Below are 23,995 nucleotides of genomic sequence, written 5' to 3'. Positions count from 1 at the left end.
GGCAAACTGCAGAACAGATGATGAGGTAGCAACTGGTTGCACTGCTCACTGAGGAGTGTAAAGGGCAGTGGTCCACCGATGCAGACATGCACAGCACTGGCAGGATGAGTAATGATCCACACTGCTCTCAATTATCGTCCCTGCGCACACTCACACGCACACACACACACACACACACACACACACACACACACACACACACACACACAACTGCTTTGTGATTCACAGCTCCCTGTGCGTACGTGCACATCTGGCTGCAGAGAAGCATGAGTCACACATACTTCGGACAGACAAGCACACATGTTGCTCCTGTGCATGTACAAACTACGAAGTAACTTCTGCAGCCTCGGCTGAATTTCCCAGGACAGATAGACCCGTGGGCTAAATAAGGACATCAGCGCCGTGGGATATGGGCCCGCCCAGCAGACCGGCCCACACCGGCACAGCTCGAATTAGCATTCTGCTCCGCAGAAAGAAACTAAAAGTAGGCTCCATTAACTTCTTGGGTCGTTTCCTCCGTTACACCTCAATCTTTGCATTATCTTTAGGCCATTTGCCATTGCATGGCTTTGATGTGAATTTCCAGTGCATGCACGGCCCCTTTTAAAGGCCTAGTTTAGACCAAAGATTTGCGACGAGATGAAGAAACCGTTTTAAGCGCCATTTATACTTCCTCCCACGACGGTGTCATGCGCCTCAATTAGCAGACCTACAAGGACACCATCATGCGATGAAGCATATAATTAAGCAATAGAACATTGCGGTCTGAATTAAGCTTAAGCAATAAATTGAACATTGCGATCTGAATTAACCTTAAGGCTACAGTACTTGCTGGTCATGTAATTTGGGCATGCTATTAAACTGTATACGAGCTGGTGGTGTCTGCAATGTAAACAATATGTTGCTGAGAGTGAGGTTTAGCCAACACCAACTCTGGATTCCTGGATCGCTGCCCTCCACAATTTCCTATCCAACATCAGGTTATTGAGCTCTGCAGTGTTGTCAGCCAAGCTGTCGTGCCGCAGCACGTCTGTACATATAGGTGGTACACTTCTTTCCCCTCCTGGCTTTTCCCTGGGTTGGCTACCATAGGGTCAATTTACTTGCCTCAAGTTCTGGGTGCCTGACGCAGTGCCCTCATGCCAGCCTCATCCTTCTCTCTCTGACTTTGTCCGTGACCCGTGGTAGGTCCCCATAGAGGTCCACATTTCTGACACCTAGTGCCATTCGTAGCATTCTTGTGTAGACTCCATCCAGAGCTTTTTCCAACAATATATAGATGTAATGTAATATCGCAGGTTATGCATGCTCGTTTAAACCCTCCTCTGAGCCTTCCCAGCAGCACCTGGGTGTTTTCTGTCAAAGTTATTGCCTGAGATTAAGGGAGATGTGGTTTCCAATGTTTCATAATATAATTTTGCAGAGAAACGGGAGGTGAGAAAAAACTCATATCAAGGGCATTTTGTTTGCTTTGGATAATTGGTTTATCTTTGTTCATTCATTCTCCATCAGCCTTTAAAATGAACAGTTCACTAAAGAAGATATAATTGTCTTCAGTCTCGTCTCTATAATTAATGTGTACCCATGGCTTCAACAACAAAAACAATTTCCAATCACATGACACATGCACACGTTTGTACATTTGTGTCTTTAAATAGCATTAAATGGACCATAAAGTCCAATAGGGCTGCAACAGTTAATTTGACTTGACTTGAACTTTGATTTGAATTTGTTAGCATTGTTGATGTACAGTATATTGAAATGAACAGATCTGTAAAAGATCACATTATGAGCTCACACTATGAGCTTGTAGATCTGCTATTTCCAGGCCTCCTGGCCTGCATGGGTCGAATACAACACAGTACCGGTATATAGCGTCCAAGTCGTTAACAATGAAAACTATTTTATCAAAAACCAGAGGTAACCTCTAGAGTTACGTTCACATCTAGAGTTACGCCGCACTGCCATTCCTGACTTATGTCCATATATGGAGATATCTTTATCTTCTCATATTTGGGTGCAGCTGCATTGGGAACTCCTAGTCCTGGTTATCGCTGAGTCATGGTGACACGGGTGTGATGTCAGAGGTCCGTCCGCCGGCCGGCCCACTGCCCAGGTCCTCCCTTGAGCCAATGTTAATATGGGATGTGATTCTGGGTGATTTGATTAATCGAATGAGTACTCAATAGAACAATCACTGAGAAAACAATTCATAGCTGCAGCTGCGCTGTATATCAGTCTTGCCAGGCAGGGTCTCTGGGTCCCTTCCACAGGCCAGTCAGCCAGCAAGCAGCCAACCTGCAAAATCAGCCCACAGCCCCAGGAGAGCCTTGCATCCTGCTGCGTTTGCTGTTCTCTCTCCTCAAACACATCCATCCTTACTCGGTCCGCCTGACAGAACCTGCTCTGCCCCCCCCCCCCCCAACCCCCCCGCCCCATTCCTCTGCTCCACTGGTCACATGAAGGTGAGCCGATCCCCAGCGGCGCTGGCTGTACAGATTGCAGCCCCTTCCCGCCTCAAATGGATGCCTCTCCCTCTGTCTCTTGTGAATTGCCTATGTAAAGACTGCAACAGTCGTCTCCGCCGCTACCTGGCCCGCCGCCGCCTCTGCCTTTTCTCATTTTGACCGGGCACTTAATCGGTCCCCTAGTGGTGTCTGTCTCTGTATTGTGCCAGGGCTGTCCTTGACCGAAGAAGAAAAGAGGGAAGAGAACGAAATGGAAGCCTCCAGGTGCTCGTGGTGCCAGCTCTGTCAAAGGTCACAGAAATGCAAAGCACTCCCTCAGGTTTTTGTCTGGCTACAACTGTCACCACCAATCTGTCCTTAAAAGCTCTTTTACGGCCACGGGCGTGAAGGAGACGATGGCAGGAGTATGAGGAATGCGCCGCCGTGGCTTTGTAGCACCGGATCGCTCTCTAATGGATGTGTCTAATTATTTCTGATGGATGGCGTCCGTCCACAGTCATGTGTAATGAATGTCTTTGTCTTTGCAGGCGTTTGTGGCGCATGCGAGACTGTATTCTTGCGCTCGTGTCTTAACTGCTCGTGTGACAGAATGTGCATGAGATGTATGGGAATGTCTTTGTGATGTAATAGATGTAAATGTCCCTGGTGGTGTTCAAATGGATCGATCTGTCTCAAGCTCCCTGCGAAAGAGCACTGTGCGTGCGTGTGCTTGTGTGTACTTATAATTTAGGAAAAGATTCCGGTTGAAGTAATGGTTAGGATTAAACATTTCGAAGTTAAGTTCAGTTTTTAGTGTTAGATTTATCCATGATTTATTTTTGGAAAAAATAAAACAATCTACAAGGTCATTTTGTAGAGCTTTTAGATCTGCTTTTTTGGGTCTAGCCAAGTATAACTTGAGGCAAGTTTGTTAAAAATGCCACACAAAAAGGTTAAAATGGCGCTTATAATGAAAATAAAAGGATGTCCTCTCAAGTATATTAGTGCGTGCGTGTGTGCATGTGTGCGTGCGTGCAGGCCTGCCTGCCTCCCTCCCATGGTGGATGTGTCTAAAGGCTGTTATCTGGCTGTCCTGTAGCAGCAGGTAAACTCATTGTATCCTCCATTGTGTTTGTGCAGGTTTTTGGAGATTATTATCACTTCAGGCATCGCACCGTGGAGAAGAGGTCCGTGCTTGGCCACAGGGGAACGCACGTCATGCTGCACAAAGAACCACAGGTAGGCCTGTTGTTGTTTTTGACAACAATGACAGCTTGTCATACTGCACATGTTTTCTAGATGATTCTTTCAGCATTTTCTTTCTTTTAGTGACAGTGAGAGGGAGAGAGGGGATGAAATGTAGGATGTCATACGCACTTTTACTGGTCTGGGACGCTCCATCAAATAGAATTCTTCGGAACGGCAGTTAACTTTGGGAATGCAGATTAACATCAGTAAAAGGTGCCACCATGTGCCGTATGACAGCTTGTCATACGGCACATGTTTTCTAGATGATTCTTTCAGCATTTCTCTATTATTTTAGTGAGAGACTGAGAGAGAGAGAGAGAGATGGAAAAGGTGGGAGAGAGAGAGAGGGGATGAAATGCCGCAAAGAAATGCAGGAAGGACTTACTGTATGTATGTCGTATGCACTTTTACTGGTCTGGGACGCTCCTTCAAATAGAATTCTTCGGAACACCCATGCTTCCATCCGCTTTGCTCTCTGACCCCACCTAGGTACCACTACCTGACAGCTGTAAATACGCACAAAATAGGAACAGCTGCGATCGCCTCTGCGGCCGGCAAATTCATTTTGTGGCAGACGTCAAAGCAATGTTTATTTTACTGCCTAAATGTCAATGAGAGAGGCGCTGGCACGCTCCCATCTGTTGGGCCAACATGAGAGCGTGTTCTATCCCTGAATGTCAAGGTCTTTTCAGACAGATTCCTTCAGTTTAGCAGTCTGCTCAGTCAACAAACTCTAGCCTGACTTGTAATAGAGCACTTCTGTGATTTCCGACCTCTCTCCTTGGCAGATATTGTCGATGCAGCATTAAAATGCCAATGGCTGGGTTTCTCAAACGCATGTGGTGTAAGACTTGTAGTGCGGCACATGCTCAGAGTAAAGAGAGCCTATTGTCAGCTGTCCAGCAGTCCAAATATTATTAAATTACATTTCAGAATGGTAGACTTAGAGCCATATGAAATCCGTGTTAACGGAATCGCGGACGGAATTGCGGAAATGACAAATGGAAAATGGAATTGGAATAAAACGCGGAATATTGTGGAATTGGCCCTAATCTGGGCTGAAATTCAGTTTTCGGGAGAAAATGGAACATTCAGTGGTCAGGTTTGTTCCGAAATCAAGTGATGACGGAGGAGCGAGCTTTCTAGCCACACGCGCGAACGTGCACATACGCAGTAAGCATGTCGTTGTTGTTTACGTTCCAGTCCATCCATCCAGACCAATATACTTGTGTGGTACTTTTATATTGATTTAACTGTAACAGAAAGTTCTATCCAGACTATCCACAGTCCCATCTCCCAGTCACGGAGCTGGGACTGACAGTACACACACAGAGACGAGTCGACGAGCAGCAGCACATATCCAGACCAGCTAGCTAGAAGCCAGAGGTGTTGCCAGTATAACTCTATGGCAGAAACAAGCCACCTAGGTCTATACAAAATAATAATAAAATAAGCAACACTTGTCATTTCTTGCCAGTGTTGCCAAATAAGCGATTAGTAAGTAATTTAATTTAATTTAATTTTAAGCGATTTTGGGATTATTTTTGTAGATTGAAAAAATATTGGGGGTCCTTTGCTATTGGCATGAAAATGTTTGAGAACCACTGCTCTAAAACAATATTAGACAACGTTTGAGCCACAAACGCATTGCTCTCTCTCTTCTCCTTTTGTATAAATTAAATAGGCCTATTCATGATTCTGCTTATAGATAACGTAAACAAGCATAAAAAGCTAAATACGGAATTCAGAAATATAAAAATGGAAAAAACTGAATTTGGGAAAAAATAACACGGAATTGGGGAAAAAAATAAACTGATTTCATATGGCTCTATGGTAGACCTGAGGCCTACCATACCAGGCTTGAGGCCTACCATACCAGGTCTACCATTGCGTGGCACATCTATGCACGAAATGTCTATGTTCACAGGCTTCTGTGTGTGGCATAGAGGAGCAACTGAGCATGTGCGGCACTACAAGTCTTACACCACATGCGTTCGAGAAACCCAGCCATTATGGATATTGGAAGGCCTTGAGTTAGAGGTAGGTGACCCGAGTTGCAGGGGAGGCCGTTGGGGAGTGAACAGACATAGCCCATCTGTTGCAAAGCGAGGTTCTTGCTCTCTCTCTCTCTCTCTCTCTCTCATCTGGTTCCCAGATGTAGCGATGAATGTGGGACTCCCACTCCTGCTTCCAAGTGCTGAGGTGGAGTTGAGCATCTCTTGTGCTGCCTTGTTGTAGGGGTGGAGGGACTTGAGTCTGCTTGGAAGCGCTGGAGTTGTTGTGGTGTTGTGCAGGATGTGCCAGTCGTGCTTTTTAGCTTTCCTGGCCAGGACGAGGGTGGCAGCCTCCCATCGGAGGCCGGCCGGTGCTATTCCCGCAAGTACTGGAAAGAGGAACACAGGGATTCAGGCATTCCGTTATGATTTGGAGGGCGTTGTTAATTGCCACGTCAACCTTTCTCGTATGGCGGCTCTGCTCCAGGCTGGGGCGCAGTATTCCGCTGCAAAGAAGGCCAGGTCTGGGTGGATACACGCAGCGTCTTAGCGGAGGCTCCCCAGGTTGTTCCAGCGAGGCGGCGGATCAGCGCAACCCTGGATGTCACTTTTGCCTTGAGTTCTTCGAGGTGTTGTCTGAAGGATATTGTCCGATCAAGACTCACACCAAGGTACTTTGGGGCTTGCTGGACCTCCAGGCGTTTGCTGTCGACGCTCACCCTCCTTGCTTCCCTGGTGCTAAGGTGGTATGCTGCTGCGACTGTCTTACCGACACTGAGCTGTAGACGCCACCTTTGAAGGTATGCCACGGTTGCCACCATTGTGCCCAACATGTGCTGACAGGGAGACTTGTCTCTGCTCTTCATTAAGTGAGAGTTAGTGACATTGACCGGAGCCGGCTATGTTATAGAGGTCAGGCTAAACGGGCACAGCCATGACATGTCAGCGTTACAGGTCCAGTTCTTGGGGAGGCTATAGCTGCGGGCTCGGAGAGCACCGCGGCACCTAAGCAGCAATAAGACTAGCATGCGAGAGTGCCAAAATCAATATGACGGCGAGATGAGATGCTGTGTCAGATGTAGGTGGCGACTAGAGCGATGCTTAGGCAGTGGATTGGAGATGTATATATGCAGGAGAGAATGCAGAATAAACTGACGAGACACTATAGGTGGCCTAATCAGAAACGGCTCAAGCATATTTGATATTCTCTTGATCAGCTGCAGGCAAAGACTAGAATTAATCTAGCACTAGAGTCTTAGGAGATAATCAATTGAAGGCCAGCACCAGCAGCCTATATAGTATGTATAACATAACATAACATAACATAAATGGTTATGAAGGGGGGGAAGTACTTTATTTTTTTCATTGACTGGAGTCCAAAAGGCAGTCCATTCTAGCAGGATGTTTAAAATAGAAACCATCAAGTCCAACTTGCCATCTCCTGGGCGCTCCTGAGTCAGTTCAAGTTAACACCAGTTTGAACCGCCAGTTATCCAGGGCTCCCGGGTGAACATCAGCCTGCCCTGCGTAGCCCCGGCCTCAACTCCCACACACATGCACACACTTACATACAGTACCTCCGCCTCCGGCAAAACACACACCACAATTGCTTGTGAGTCGAGCACTCAGCCTGTTAGTGAAACAACGGCCAAAAATTGTGTGAAATGTGTGCATCGTTATTATTCGTTTATTTGGGCATCATGCATGCCACTTCTCATGCCTTTGCATGAGCATGCACGCGTCTCAGAGCTCATGTGGGCGTGAAGACAGACAAAACGGATCAAATCGAAGTTACTCTTTTTTGCACCGCGGTGTCGCGCACCCCAAAACGGCAGACCCTCAAGCTCACACCGCGTGGACGCAACGTGTTGTTGTGAACTTCTAGGTCGGCTGTTCGGTGCACACGACGCCGTCATGCTATGAAGCATGCATCTACACCTGGTTCACAGAAGCTCATTTTAAAAGGCAATGAGAACATAAAGACGGGGATTAGGATTTAGACCCTGCTAAGCTTTAAACTCGTTTCAGTGTTTCCCCATCCCTAATCCGGATGCTGTCTCTCACATTACCTCCATTGTCTTCTCCGGCTCAGCTCTGTGGCACTGACACACTGCTTATCGTCCCCTTTTTTTCCCCCGGAATAATAACGCAGTGGAATTGACATTGGTTGCAGCATAAGCCTCCACCACTATGCATCTCCTGCTATCCTGACTGAAGGGAGAAAATACATTTGATTTGTTTTGCTGTGTGGTTGCCATTAGGCTTTAGCAAAGATAACTTGCTGATTTGCCTAGCTTTGTAGGCACCTACAGCACACTTTCATATCTTTCACCATTTCTCTACTGGTTCTCTCTCTCTCTCTCTCTCTCTCTCTCTCTCTCTCTCTCTCTCTCTCTCTCTCTCTCTCTCACACTCTCACTCTCTCTCACTCTCACTCTCATTCTCTCTCTCTCTCTCTCTCTCTCTCTCTCTCTCTCTCTCTCTCTCCCTCTCTCTCACACCAGCACTCTTAACACTCATTCATTTCACATCCTCTCTTCACTCTTGTTCTCACTTTTTCTCTCTGCAGTGCTAAAATGTCTCCAGTCGTGGCTCTCACTCTGTCAATCTTTCTTTCTCACTTCCTCACTTTCTCTCTGTCTCACTGTGTTTCTCTGTCTGTCTGTCTGCCTCGCTCCGCCTCTCCCTCTGTCTATTCTCCAAACAGGACAAACCAGACACAGGGGTCTGGATGGATGGAGCAAACAGTTTATATGTGGAGTGGATTACCCGTTCAGGTCATGCTCGGACTCCTAAATCACTTGCTTTACCTCCCTTCGGTTTGCTTGTTTGTGCGGCCGTGTCTGTGTCGGCTGCCTGACTTTGTCTAGGCTTCAGGGAGGTAGTTACTTTATCTGCATCTGTTTGTCTGTGTCCTAATTAGTCCTTTTGTCACTCACCTTGAGCTGTGGGAGCAGCGGTGTGAGCAATGCTGCCCCGGATCAATACACATTATCTCACTGTTTCCCGTGCCCTGAATAATAATAATAATAATAATAAAACTTACTGTGGAGCCACTTTAACACGTAGATTGCATTGCACTGATGTCTAATCTCATTGCAGTGGTAAACTAAGTAATCTGTGAATCCAATGTGTTGTTTTTGTATAAAACAAAATGAAATCACATCTAAGCCATTTATGACACTTACTGTATTACACAGTGTTCCAGCACATGTCTCCAGTCATTTTGTCTGTGCTAATCTCATGGGTTCTGCAGCATAATCAGGTCAGTAGATTTGATACAGGGGACATAAAGGCGCTTATTAATAAATCACTACAGCACTGTAGCACAACTATCAACTGAATGAGGTTAATAGCTCCAGTTTCTATGAGAGGGCTCTACACGCCAGCTGACCAATTTATAGCTGTATTTTCAAACCGTTTTATTAGAAATGTACTTTTATGGGAATTGAGTGATGGATGGAAGGATGGAAAATAGCCTGCTAATAACAACTTGTATTGGGCAATGCAAAGCAAAGACGTACAAGTCGTAATCAAATTCATAAGTGTTAAACAAACGTTTTTTACCATCCACTCGTGGCCTCTGCATTCCCACTGCAGCACAATATAACTTAAGCAAGGGAAGCATTCATCAGCTACGCTAATAATGCCCATGCAGCGATGACATGACCTTTTAAAAATGCAATTCATTATTATTTGAGATATTAACCACATGAACCCTATAGTGTCCCTATTCCGAGCACGTCCTAATGAAATGTCCATGCTCACAAAACGCATGGAAAGTTATGCAGTAGATCGGCTATGTTTGGCGAACTGATTTTGTGTAGAGGAAGAAAAGGAGGGGGCCAAGTACATATTCCTAGTCAAAGACATATATATATATATATATATAGGGTGATTAGGGTCTAAGTTTTGTCAAGTCGGATCACCTTTATTTACTATATACACATACAAAAAACCTGAGCAGTTCTGTTGTACCTATTATGCTTATTAATAAAGCATGGTGGTGTAACGATACAAACAGCAATACGATACGACGATACGATTCAATGATTAAAAATCGATTCAGTAACTTTTTGGCGAAGAAATTAAATCTGTGTAAATTCAGGTTTTGTTGAGGGAAACATTTATCATATTGGATATAAATAAGTAAACACAGTGATTCTCTGGCAAATGCATGGACGTTGTATTAGGGCCCGGGCTGTCAATCTCGCCTCGGGGCCCGTGGGACCTTCCAACCGCCACTGACACAGGGAATACACACATTTATCAATAGACCAAATGTAGCGACGTAGAATGAAAAAGTAATTAAACCCCTCTCTTTTTTTCATCTTAAAAATTACTGAATACAATGCACAAGTAGCCTACTTGGACTACTTAGTATCGATACATTGCTAAAACAATATGATGCGCTAAACAGTCAAACGATACGATATGTTACGGTTTGCAATTCATTTGTTGAAATTAAAATGGTAGGAAACAAAAACAAACTAACCATAAAATAATCAGAACACGATAACCATACAAGAATCAAATCGAAATCAAAGTGTCGAAATAAGAACTTAATTGAAACTGAATAAAAGTAAAACCAACAAAAAGCACAGTGAGAGGATATTAAAAAACGAATTTAAGGCCAATTAAGAGTAAACTAAAACCATGGCACAACCTCGGGCTGAACTAAAAGCAAGAGGGGAAAAAAAGCTGGGTCTTTAATTTTGATTTAAAATTCCCCAATGGTGGGACAGCATTTTGGAAGATAGCCTAAGTGACTCCAACATTAATTGCCATGGTCTACATACATGACAGTATGTTTTACTATTAGCTGTTGTAGTGCACGTCAGCAGCCTTTGAAATAGGATGCTCATTACAATTTAACAAGCGTGGGCGGGAAACGCCTATGATGTTTGATTGGAAAAGCTGTGTGTGTGTGACTGTGTGTGACTGTGTGTGCGCGCATGTAAATTATTCTCACGTCGGTCCCCTGCTGTGTCACACACAGCAGGGGGAATGAAAACCTACAGTCTCAAAGTGTTTGCCAATGTGCCAGTTTTTCAGCATGAGTCAATTACAGTATACTGTATCTAATGAGTAACAAAACTGTTTTATCAGAATATTCACAAAATGTGCTTCTTTATTAACCCATTTTGGGCGGGAACCCCTTTTGGTGTTTTAAACATTATGTTATAATTTAGCTATTGAAAAATAGCAGATCTACAAGCTCGTAGCTTGTAGGTCTGCTATTTTTGAAAAGTCGTGAAAATGTGGCACAAATCTTTGAATATATATTCTTTCAGAGTGAACGTTTTTAACTCAAGTCTTTGCTCGTGTTGAGGTCCCTGGAACAAATTTTTTTCAGATGGGAGGCGGAGGCATATTACAACAAATTATTGGGGTCCTTGACATGAAATATTGAGCAACACTGATACAGAAACATGAGGTTTTTCAGAAAACTGTCAGGATTTTTTTTTTTTTTTTTTTTTTCAATGTCAGGCCTAAATGGGTTATTGGTGTAGCCCAGTATCACCCTGCAGGCCTATACACACCATGCATATCGTCTCTGTTGGGTGGAAACCTCACATACACTTACTTTTCAGGATTCAAATGAAAAAGTTTTCACTTCGTGTCACATTTCAAGCTTATGGATCTGCTACTTTTAATGCTTTTGTGTGACACTGTAGGATGATGATAATTTACAGAAAAATTGAATATAGAAATAAGAGGTTTCTGCTCTATTTGTGAAGATGCTAGAGAGACCAATGTACAGCTTTGCCTTTGGCCAATATATTTGCCATTGCCTTGTTTTTGACCACATCTGTGTAGAAAATGATGCTACCAATGTATCCAGATTATTAACCACTTTCACCCTCGTGTACCTATTTTGTCATTGTCATTATAAGTGAAGACTTTCATAGATTAGCACATTGCAAGTTTGCAACGCGCTGTGAGCGTGTAGATCTATTTTGTTTGTCTTTGCTAGTAGTAAAGTTGCTATAGTATTTTTGTTGTTACATACTAAATATCAGTCAAAACATTGGTAATCGGTCGTCCAAGACCCAAACATCGGGCACAGGTTGAGCTCTAGTCAAGCCTACAACATGAATTAAACTGAAGTGAACTTTCATACTCTGATCCCCCCCACCTCCCTGCCATGAAGCAGCCTCACATTTCGTTCTCATTCTGGTGATTTCTTTTTAAACACAGCGGGGGCCCTGGTTCCTCTGTATCCGAGGCCAGTGGGATGCCACAACACACTGGCACAAATGAAAAGTGCTGGGACTGTCATGAAGACTGTGTGTGCATGGAAGATATGAAATAAATAACACTGTGTGTGTGTGTGTGTGTGTGTGTGTGTGTGTGTGTGTGTGTGTGTGTGTGTGTGTGTTCCACCTAGGTGCAATGGGCAGAGCAGCAGGTGATAAAAAGGAGAAAGAAGAGGGATTTGTTTGACGACCCTTCAGACCCTGAATTCTCCAAGCAGTGGTACCTGGTGAGCAATGACACCTGCTGTGTGTAGTTAGTACGTACCTGCTGGTTAGTGATGATACAAACTGGGCAGGCTACTACTTGGCCTCACTCCCCGAACCCATCTCACCCCTGCCCACTTTCACAGGCTGGAATGGCTTAGAGTTGACCACAGAGTACATCTTGCAATGTGCCTGATCCACAAGATTCAATACACCACCAAGATACCCATGTACCTGTCTAAATACTTCCTTAATTTCAACGAAGTCCACACCCACAACACCAGAGGGAGTTCAACAAACCATGTGAACCCCAGATTCGGTACAAACAAGGGACTAAATTAATTTCGCTCCTATGCCACCAAACACCCCACCAACAGTCATTAAGACATGCAAATCCCTTGACTCCTTCAAAACTGCTCTCAAAGGGAACCTACGCAATTCACCCCTACACATTTCGAAACTGGCCCCCGTAAAATCTGAATCCCCCCCCCCACCCCTTTTCCCCCTCACTGTATATGTTTTTTTCCCCTTTTTACCTCTGATGATTTCCTTTTTTGGCTATATAGTCGTATATATTCGTACGTCTCTACATGTTTTGATGAATTGAAAATGGTGGGCCCTATTGTAAACAAGTGGAGGTACTACTACTACCTGGTGAGTAGAGGTACTACCTGGTGAGTAGAGGTACTACCTGGTGAGTAGAGGTACTACCTGGTGAGTAGAGGTACTACCTGGTGAGTAGAGGTACTACCTGGTGAGTAGGGGTTAGTACTACCTGGTGAGTAGGGGTTAGTACTACCTGGTGAGTAGGGGTTAGTACTACCTGGTGAGTAATGGTGCCTTATCTGCCAACCCTCTGTGATCCGTTATCACGGCCGTACAGTGGCGTATCGGGTGTGGAACAAGGAGAGTCGAATAGCGTTTGTAAACTAAAGGATCATTGAATAACATGTATCTTGCTGAAATCCATACAATGTCAACTCAAAGAGACACACGCATGGTCAATAAAACAGATGTGCTTAATATTATTTACCTCTGTGGGGTTTTTTTGGCAGCCGTTGGGGAAGAAAGCCATTCACGTGAATGCGTTTCCCCCCCCCCCCCCCCACTACCTTAAGTCAATAACGCTGTCCCAGATTGAACATCTTTCAAATCTTTTGACTTTTTCTTTCTTTCTTTTTTTCTTCCGTATGCAATTATTTTTGATTAAAGTTTTAACAGGCCTTGTATTCAGCCTTGCCAGAGCTGTGCTGCGCTCAATACCTTCAGCAATGTGCACAAGCCTGTGGGGATACCTGATTTAGAGCTGTACTCGATAATAAACTGGCAGCAATTATTAATTCCCTCGTGGACAGCTTGATAAGCAGAGAATTGAATCGCTGTCTAAGAGTGTCCCTACAGGCCTATGTTGCATCAATTCGGTTTAGTTCCCTCAAAAGAAAAACAGCCGCCAGCGCAAAGGTTTCCATGTCTAAGCTGATGCCTAGTTTACAGCATCGCACACCGACAATAGCAGATCTATAAGTGTAGACATTAGACTATCTGTAAGCTCACAACGTGTCGCATCCGTTCGGAGCTTACAGATTGGCTATTTTCAGTCAAATTCGTCCTCGACAGACTCAGGAATCAGCATCGGACAATAAAGTGAAACGGACACACAGTGGAAGTGCCGATGTGAGCCATATGGCTCAACAATGGCTCCTTCATGCGCTTTATGAGACACTTTGATTGACCCTTATCTTGCCCTTCTCCCTTTTTTTGTGCAGTAAGCCCCTGTCTGTCACTAGGAATGGATTAATGGCACTGTTGACTATCCCGGGTGTAAATCACAGCTGAATGGGACCTCTGCCATTCAGCTTTAGACTGGCTCGAATCAGCTGAGCGCTCCAAGTCATGCGTACGTGTTGCCAATACAGATGCTTTTACTTTGATAGTGCGGTCAAACCTTTTTGGATATAAATATTATTAAAAGTCTTTGTCTGGTTGGAATCAAAGAGAGCATGACGATGGGGGAGGATTAAGTGCAACAGACATTCTTTAGTTGTTGTTTTTTGTTAGAGGTGGGTATTATTAATATAATATCAACTAGGGTAGATACAGTATGATCCGGGGATTTTGGTAATCCTAACATCATACAATATTGTCTTTTCCTGATCTTAAAGCCATTAATGTCACTATAAATGAATGCACTTTTCAGACCTTTTGACGACTGCTGAAGTCAAGTTAAATGCCAAGTGAATGCCTCTTCCTGTTTGGTCATCACAACCACATTACTAATTGATAGTTTTTCAAAGAAGATATATCCCGAAACACCCACCATCATCCCCAAAATATGGTCACCTTATCTAGGTATTTATTGAGGTATGATAATGTGTGACCAGATTTGACTGAGAGCCTGCCATCGCGCAAACTACAGCCTTTCAACAGAGGAGATTTTTAAATGAGTTAATAGCACAGGCAGACATAATAGAGCATGTCTGAAATAAGTGTCAGAGGCAGAGCTGAAATCGACATGTAAACATGAAATAAATGCTTAAACATGTAGCTAGGTGTAATGTTAGAGACCACAGAAGTGAACTTTTCAAGCCTGTTTTCTCAACTCGCTTACTCTATAAGCCAAAACTGGTGGGTCAAACTGAACAACCAATATGTCAATTTGACATGATTCCCTGCTTTCATATGACATGAAAAACGACACGTCACGTCACATGAGTTACTGAGATTCGGTCAGAAATACGGTGACATTTGATTTTGACAGTGTGTGACTGAGGCCAAGATGTGGCACAGAAGCGCCCTGTAATGCGCCTTCATGTACGTGGTTCTGTGTATGGGAATGGCAGCGGTGCCAGTGCATAGTCCACAGCCCGGGGGATGTAAGCTCCTTAGCTAAGCACCCTGGCACCGCAGCCACAGCAGCTCAGCAGGACATGGACATGGAACAAAGAGGTGAACACTGTCAAATGTTAGCCTTATTTTCACACATTTTTTCTCAATCTTTCAAGAGTAATTTCCAAAATGGGCTATTTAATTCGATTTAGATAGATCTCCGAGCTCACAGCGTGTTATGAGCTTGTAGATCACTTATTAAAAAAAGAATACCGGACAGTAATTGTATTTATTTTGTTACTGCGTAATCGTCTGCTTTTCTCCGTACTGATCCTGTCCCTGCTTGTTTATCCAGCTCACCCTCCCTCCCTTTCCTTCCGTCTCGGTAGCTTGCTCTCTGTCTCATCATCTCACTGTTTGAGAGAAGCTGTTTTGTTCTCCTCGAGCAAGGTGGAAAAGCTCCCCCCGGACATTGCAGCTGGTTCATCTGCTTCTAGCTAAAGAAAAACAATGGCAAAACTATTTGTCTTTGGGTGAAGGACAGTATCATTAGCAAAGAGTTTCAGATGCATCCATATGCACCACCAGACCGTCTACATTTCAGTGTTTATTTACAGTCATTCAGCACTATGTACAACATTAGCTGATATTGACAAAATCAAATGTCACAGTGTTTTGGATCGATCATACCTACCGGTGTGACAAAAACATATGGTTTGTTTTGTTTTTAAAATGAAATTATATATATTTTTATATAACTGCTGGCCAGTCACACTGGAAAACGAGTGTGTGTGTGTGTGTGTGTGTGTGTGTGTGTGTGTGTGTGTGTGTGTGTGTGTGTGTGTGTGTGTGTGTGTGTGTGTGTGTGTGTGTGTGTGTGTGTGTGTGTGTGTGTGTGTGTGTGTGTGTGTGTGTGTGTGTGTGTGCGTGTGCGTGCGCGTGCGGCGCTGCCTCCAGTCCAGCCCAACCCACCAGGACCTGAACGCCAAAGAGGCCTGGGCTCAGGGCTACACAGGGAGAGATGTGGTGGTTACCATCCTGGACGACGGCATTGAGAAAGACCACCCCGATCTGATCAACAATTACGTAAGTAGAGGAATAATGTGTGAAGTGAGGGGCGTCCAGGTTTTGGGGGGCATTTTGATGTTCTCATGTCCATGAAAAATGAAATTTACGTCGTCATGTACTGCCCTAAACAAACATTAAAGTCCATAGACACATAAGACATACACGCACACACGCGCACACACACACACACACACACACACACACACACACACACATAGCTGTGCATAGGAGCAACTAGCACCGCTCAAAAAAGATGAGAATCTAATATTTCCTTTAATTTCTCTCACAGGACCCGGAAGCCAGCTACGATGTCAACGACAACGACAGTGACCCGCAGCCACGATACACTCAGCGCAACGAGAACAGGTAATTATCTCACCAATTGCAGCAATCTCGCAGATGTGTTCCTCGAAAGTGGGTTTGATTGCTCCTAATTTTTCGTGGTTGCTTTGATGATTTTGTACGTGATTCAACCCCAGCGCGAGTATGAAAAATAGATGCTGCATACAGAAAAAAGGAAAGCGAATGCTGTGGGATGTTGTTGGCTCAGTCTTTCTTAGTTTCAAGACAGTTTCGTCCTTCAAGCTACCCCCTGTACATGCACTCAGAAGCTGTCCCGGTTCTCTAAAAAAAACATCTCTTGACAAGGACATCACACAGAAATGTCTAGCTCTGTGCAGTCTCATTAATAATTCCCTATGAGGATATAGTTGCCAGGGAATGAAACCAATGCGGGGAGGGGAAAAAAAGTCCAGCTAAATTGAGCGAAGGCACCGTGCTGTGCTATCTTAAAGGCTTTTGGCACCGGTGCTGCCGCAGCTGACGGGTATTTAACATTTAACCCAGTAAGACCCAAATCTTCTCCTAAATTAGTTGTTCTCGGAACCTTTTCGCTCTGGATTAAGATCGTCTGCTAAATGCCTAAATTGTGATTTAAAATAGCAGATATACAAGCTCGCAGCGCGGCACAAAGAGACACACTGTGAGCTTGCATATCTACTATTTTCTAAACCACTATTCTAAATCCTAATAGTTTTCTGAAAAACGTATATAGCTAAAATCTAAAACGACACGGACGCTTTCCCAGTTTTAATCGGTTAAAAAAACACAATTATATTAGGTTTTAGACGCAGTGCCGCAGTTGCAATTGAAAAGCTTCTGATTCTGAAGTCTCTGTTCCCTTAAAACTAAAGTGTCTCTCTGCTGTGCTCCAGTAAACCGGCTGAGCTGCCATAATAGCCGCACGGAAAGGTTTTCCGGGTGCCACAACCCCAGGGCCACTTTGGCAGATTGTTTATGGCAGAAGAGAAGCTGCAAACCATCGTTGAAGTGCGCCGCGGGATTAGTCTAAGCCCACCCATCCCTCCTCTTTTTTTCTTTTTTTTTGTTTCTGGGACCACTGCCACAGTCTTTTTTATTGTTTTTAGTTTTGTGTTTCAACATGTGACAGCCACTGACAGTTCAGGGACACACTGGGTTGTTCTACCTTCTGATTCTTCTTCCTTATTCTATATAATGAGGACATCTGTCTTCCCGTTAATACAAATAATCAAAACTTGGCACCATTGTTGTTTTCGTCGATTACATTTTTTCACTGACAAAAACTTTAAATTAAACTAAATAAAAACTAAGCCATGATGATTAAAACTAAGACTAAATATACTGACAATTTCGTCAACAAATAAAAACGTATTAACTTAGGTCTTAAATGTTAGGAATAGACTAGTGGACAAGATATCCAGTATAAGTCATTTTACACTTGGTTGCATGCTGAAAATAGCAGATCTACGTGTCGTGCTGCGACGCGTTGTGAACTTGTAGATCGGCATCAACGCCCACCAAAATACATTTTAGTCGACTAAATCAACTGTAGATTTTAGTCGACTAAAACCTTGTGATATTTAGTCGACTAAAACTAGACTAACACTAAAGCCTTCCAGGTGACTAAAATGTGACTGAAACTAAAGGAAAACTATTGAAGAGACTATGACTAAAATCAAAATGTATTGCCAAAACAACACTGCTTGGCACACAGGTCCAGTCCTATTCCATACATAAAATGTCTCCCCCATATTGGCATTGAGTGCCAGTAGTCCCAAAGATGCAGCATGCAGAAATGTTCATATACTTATTATAAAGTCCATGATCACTCTCTTGAATATAGACTGTACAACTAATTAGACCTATCTCTTCTCACATTTTTGAGGGGCCTAGCCCCTCCTATATACAGCTTTTGTCCCCACACGTCTCAATATTTGCCATCGACAATGAAAGGAGAAATTAAAAAAAATATGGACTTGTTAATGTGCTTGTTAGAGCACTTGTGAACCAAATGGTTAAAACACCAAAAGGGGTTCCCGTCCTGAATGGGTTAACACCCCGAACGCCTGGGGTTATTTAATCCATTAAATCATAGCGCCCAGCAATTTATAGCAGCGGAGCACTTTTACTGACGGAGCGGATGTTATCCTGGATGTGGCTGAAGCAGCTAGATGTAGCCAAAACACTATAGAGGCGATCGACAACAACTGGAGGTATGATTAAATCTACCGCTACCAGCGACGGGACCGTGGTGGGCCGTCCAACACATGATCTTTGCTTAGAATTAGACGTTATTAACGTTTTAAGAATTAGAGTTTTAAGATAAGCTCGGGTGTTAATGTTTATTTAGAGAACTTATGATGTAAATGGTTTGCCAGCGACGTCTATGGACTTTAATGTTTGTTTAGACCACTGAATGACATTATGCCGATATAAATTCAGTGAGCGCCCCTCACGATAATGATAGCCAGATTGTTGATAGATATTTGAAGTCCTTGACTATCTCGAGCATCGTTCCATTGGCAGTGGACATTGTTTTTGTCCTCCCTGTTAAATGCCACTTCCTTTGTTTTCTTGCCATTGAGTTTGAGGCAGATTTCCTTGTACCCCATTTCTAGTAGCAGTTCTGGTCCTTTCTCTCCTGTATCCAGGACTATAGGATAGGCAATATAATCTGCATAGTTAAGGTCAGTAATCGTGATGGGATGTACTTTATTGTAACGGCATGGCAAAGGTTAATAAAATACAGACCAACGTGCTTCAGCTATACAAGCCTTCGTCAGGGTCTCACGTTTGTACACAAGAGTATACATATGCAAGAGTAATATGACTCCTTTGATTATGTTACAAAAAAGAGCGTTAATCATTTATGAAGAAGATTTCAGAGCACACACCAATAGGCTTTTTATGTTATCAGGCATTCTGAAAATCATGGATTTAGTTGAATTATTAGTGGTATTTTCAGAGCGAAAAACACATCATTACCAATATAAATGTATGGAATTCTCAAAACCAGGAGTTGAAGAGTTGTACAATAGTGTTTCAGAGAATAAATTATAAATTATGAATTAGAAGGCTAGATTTAAATTTTTCTTCCGTTCTCTCAGCTTTGTTTTGTTCACTTGTTGAGCTCTGTTTGTTTAGTTTTTTGTCTTTGTTTTCTCTCCTTTTTATTTCAGCATCAATTAGATGTTTTTTTAATGGAATATGTAAAAAGAAAAAGTACAAGGTAAAATTAATATAATCATCATAAAACCATAAAACTGAAATGAAATAAATAAATATGAAATGAAATATGAAATAACAGAGTATTGGGAGTCTCAGTGCATAATCCATTGCTACAATAAACAGGAAGTGGCCCAGGGTCGCCGACACAATGAGATGGTTTAAACTCTGCACAGCCTTTCTTTTCAGTACGAAATAGATTTTATCTTGGACAGGTTTCTGTGCTTTTGCATTATCAAGGTCAGTTAATTGTCCTTCCCAGTAGCTGTTGTAAACTCTAATTACTGGACCCTCGTCTGGTTCTGACAGACTGGTAGTGTGTGCAGGCTGGGTGGTGTGTGGTGATCCGGTTGATTCCTTCGGTACGGAGACTGCAGCGGCGGGCCCGGGAGAACAATAACGTGACACGAGACAGTATCACGCTAAAGGTTCACAAAGTTTATTACACAACAGGGAACATATAATAGTGCTGGATCATAATGACGTGACAATAAGATATGAGACAAAGTAACACGCCTACTGCAGCAAGGCTGACCTTGCTACCGCTGAGATGTCTCTCGTAGCTTATCTATAAAGTATGCTACAGTACAGGCAGTACACAATAGAGTTCAAGTACATAGACTTAGATGTACATGGGCAACTCATGATTATAACAGTAGCTATGGTTGCCCAGCTTCTAGCCTTCCCATGGCTTTTATTTTAATTTTAATTTGGCTCAAAAAGAAAAGCCTGGGGAAACGCATTGGAAAATCTGGCATAGGAAGCCCATTTCCTTGTATTTCGCTAACCAATAACAGTGCAGAGGGGCATCCCCCCCCCCCCCCAAATACGGTGACGCCAGTGTTCTTCACTGTTTTCTACTGGGGAGGGGAAGAGGTGGGGCCCTCAGATTGGTGAACCAATAGGATCCACCGCCCCTGTAGACCAGAGATCACACAGGCTGAGCCAGGCTACCCGGCTTCCTGACACAGTTTAAAGCAAACTCCACTCTGCCCCGCTGGTATTGGGTCTGCGACTGGGGACGCTGGGTAGTAGATTACTCCATACCGCACCTTCACTCATGTTGGATTACTACTTGATCCGTTACTTAACCCATTTTGACCCGAGATCAGATTCTGAAAATGTCTTCTACATCCTGACAGTTTTCTGAAAAAGCTATGTTTCTATGTCTGTGGTTCTTCGATTTTTCAAAAATAGCAGACCTACAAGCTTGTGGCGCGCTATGAGCTTGTAGATCTGCTATTTTTCAATAGCTAAAGCATAACATAATGCTAACACCAAAAGGTGTTCCCACCCAAAATGGGTTAAGACACACACAGACCGACAGAGCACACACACCCACACCATTTCCAATAGGCCTGTCAAGGCGTTTATCTCAGGCGGGATCGATTTACGGCCATGAAACGAGAAGCGAGGGTGCGTCGCTGTCAATAGAGCTGAGCGGTGGGCGTTTGGAGTGACCTGTGGAGAAATGATACTCGATGAGTTCTGTAAATCCCCAATAGCGTGATACGGGCCGACGTTGAGTAATGTTCACCTCCTCGCTTCGGCACAATGAGATTATATGAATATATTCATAAGAACCTGGAGAATAAGAGGTCGTGCTCATCCCCCCCCCCCCCCCCCCCCCCCCAGCTGTGTAGGCCAGTTTATCTGTATTGGTAGCACGCACGGCTGAGTTATGAATTCACATCTATTAAGAGTTGTTCCACGATGGTGCTTTGTGTTTTTGAGCTGACATTGCTGGCAGATATTGTTGGAGGGGATTCAAGCTCAGTTGGAGGTGGGTTTTGCCCGAGCAGGTAATCCCTTTGTGCAGTACTCCATCATCTGAATGTTTGTCTACTTTAAGTGCTTTCGCCTCGCTCCTCCATTACAGTGTTGTCAATAGTGTGGACGCAGAAGGTAAGGAGGGCCAGACAGGAATCTATTTGGACTGATGGTGACAACTGTCCACAGGCGGGTACAATTCCTGCCTCAGCAGCCGGAGACCTTACATCTCTGTCACACCTCCACACATGATGTGTCCCAGTCGCCGTCTTATTATACATCAGTCTGGGTCACTGACGGAGACGTTGGCTGTGAGAGCAACGGGAGTTGGCTAAGTAGAATAAATAATTGAAAATGCATTGCATTATGAAGCAGTTTTTATATCCAAAGTGTTTCTCACTCTGTTATTATGAGCCGCTAATGCCAAATACTTAAGACATAATTAAGTAAACTCCGCCCATGGCAGAGTAAATGAGTTAAGTAATTTAGCAAATGGCAACTTTGATGTCTAAGCCTATTAGTCATCATGCCTTATCCCCATCCCAGCCCTTGACAGTTTGACAGAAATAATATTCAGTCTGACACTTGGTTGTGTAACAAAAAAATAAAAAAAATAACAAGATAAAGAAGACACAGCACTCGTCAAAACACCTACTCCTGTCTTCTGTGGCTTTCATGCGATGCAAAAGCGCGTCTACGCTCGGCTTGTTTCCATGCGCCTCAGCACTTCTAATTTAGAATCCCGTTTGGAGGCTCTGCCTCACTCCCCTGCTTCCGCTTTGTTTATTCTGCTCAGGACAGTCTGTTTATTTCCCCAGACGGCTGGGAGGCGGCAGATGAATGGACAGACATTGAGAGGTAGATGTTTGGCATGGGGTACACTCGCTCACAGACTCAGATCCGTACCGCTCCACGCCACACGTCTCTACTCTGCCATTAATACACTTTCTATCCAGTGAGTGGGCTGCTGTGTGATTGAAGGCTGCTGTTCCCCAGCCAGCTCAATAAGGCACAGGGCCACAGTGATTGAGGATGGCAGTCCTGCGCCAAACCCACGTCTAGCACACATTCCCGACCACCTGGAGTCCATCAACATTAGTCCGCTCGGCTGTTTGGAGACTGACGAATGGAATCTTTAAGCAGGTGTGTCAGCGGCGAGCGAATGTACTCACTTATAAGTGAGATGTCGTTGGAGAAAGAATGTGTTTCTCTCATTAAGTTACCCTTATTGCTTTAAGGCCATTCAAAAATGCGTATTCATCCTGTCTTCTGGCAGGATTCATGCCATTACATTGCTTCAGAACCCTGGTTGAATTGTTGTGCATCTCATTTGCTCCGCTCATGTCCGTTCAAAAACCAAATAATTTGCCTTGGCTCAAAAGCTTTTTTTAATTAGCTTGTTGATGAGTAGTTTTTTAAGCTGCGTCTGTGTTAGTTTTTCCCTAAACACATAAAGGACCACTTCACCACTTCTCAACTTATCTTCGTATAATTGGTCCTCACTAATATATACTGATAAAATACCACACAAAAAAATATTACTCAGTCTGTGTCTCATAGGAGGGCTGTGGGCAGTTCAGAAACCCGTCCACCAGTGACATCATCGTAAAATATTTAGATCTGGATTTTTTAGCTTGGATTCCCCATTGATGATGTCACTGGTGGACGGGTTTCTGAACTGCCCACACAGCCCTCCTATGAGACACTTTTGTAGCCACAATTGTGGCATTTTATCATCAACATTAGTGAGGACCAATCATATGAATGTAGGTTGAAAAGTGGTGAAGTGGTCCTTTGGCCTGGGCTGGCTGAGCGGTCCAGGCACCTAGGCTCGTAATCCAGCCTGACAGCGTGTTGCGGGTTCGAGTCCCGATCCCGACGACCTTTGCTGCGTAGGTCTTACCACCATCTCTCCCCGCCTTTCCCGCCTAAGCTGTAAGCTCATAGCACGCACAGAGTGCCGCGCTACGAGCTTGTAGATCTGCTATTTTCTTGAAAGTGTGGCGCAAATCTTTGAATATTCTTTCAGAGCGAACTCAAATCTTTGTTTCTGGCGGGTCCCTGGAACTACATATTTTCAGATGGGGGTCCGCAGCCAAATACAGATAATTCTAGGGGTCCTTGACGTGAAAAGGTTGAGCACCACTGACATAGAAACATAGGTTTTTCAGAAAACTGTTAGGATTTAGAAGACATTTCTTTAGAATCAGCCTCAGGATAGGCCATTGGATCAGGATAGGAATCGAAGCTGTCACTAATATGTTCACCAAAAATAGCCTATCTACAGAACATGCTCAAAACGGTTGTGAGCTTGTGTAGAGCAGCAGCACCGCCCCCAGAATAGGGACACTCAGATTGAAGTGGTTAAGATTTGGATCTTGGGAGCAGAGGAATCAAAGCTGTATGATCTGGATCTTAACGAGGCTGTGAGTTAATCAGGGATGCAGAGAGTAGCCAGCTGCCTGGTTGGACTATGCTGTGTATAGACCTCCACTACATGAAATACTGGAACAACTGAACAGTCCAGCCTCAGGCTATGGATAAAAGCTGCATGAGCAGAAAAAATAATCTAATCCCTTTAGCAGCACCATAGGACCCTTGCCCATTCCATTCACTCCTCTGGCATAGATAG

The 23,995-nt window shown here is 43.9% G+C and overlaps 1 protein-coding gene across 2 annotated transcripts in view; it reads left to right on the top strand.

Moving 5' to 3' along the window:
- furinb (furin (paired basic amino acid cleaving enzyme) b) overlaps positions 1-23,995 on the top strand; it is a 125,689-nt gene that overhangs the window by 50,136 nt on the left and 51,558 nt on the right. For both annotated transcript variants that reach the window (XM_080761862.1, XM_080761863.1), the window contains exons 3-6: positions 3,588-3,686; positions 12,081-12,176; positions 15,937-16,065; positions 16,337-16,413. In XM_080761862.1, the coding sequence (XP_080617988.1) occupies positions 3,588-3,686; positions 12,081-12,176; positions 15,937-16,065; positions 16,337-16,413 (401 nt within the window). The remainder of the gene's footprint in view (positions 1-3,587; positions 3,687-12,080; positions 12,177-15,936; positions 16,066-16,336; positions 16,414-23,995) is intronic.

The sequence above is a fragment of the Protomyctophum bolini genome, assembly GCF_963924005.1.
Source record: "Protomyctophum bolini genome assembly, chromosome: 4".
NCBI classification, from domain to species: Eukaryota; Metazoa; Chordata; class Actinopteri; order Myctophiformes; family Myctophidae; genus Protomyctophum; species Protomyctophum bolini.
The sequence above is the reverse complement of the archived record's forward strand: the minus strand, read 5'-3'. Positions and strand labels throughout refer to the sequence as shown.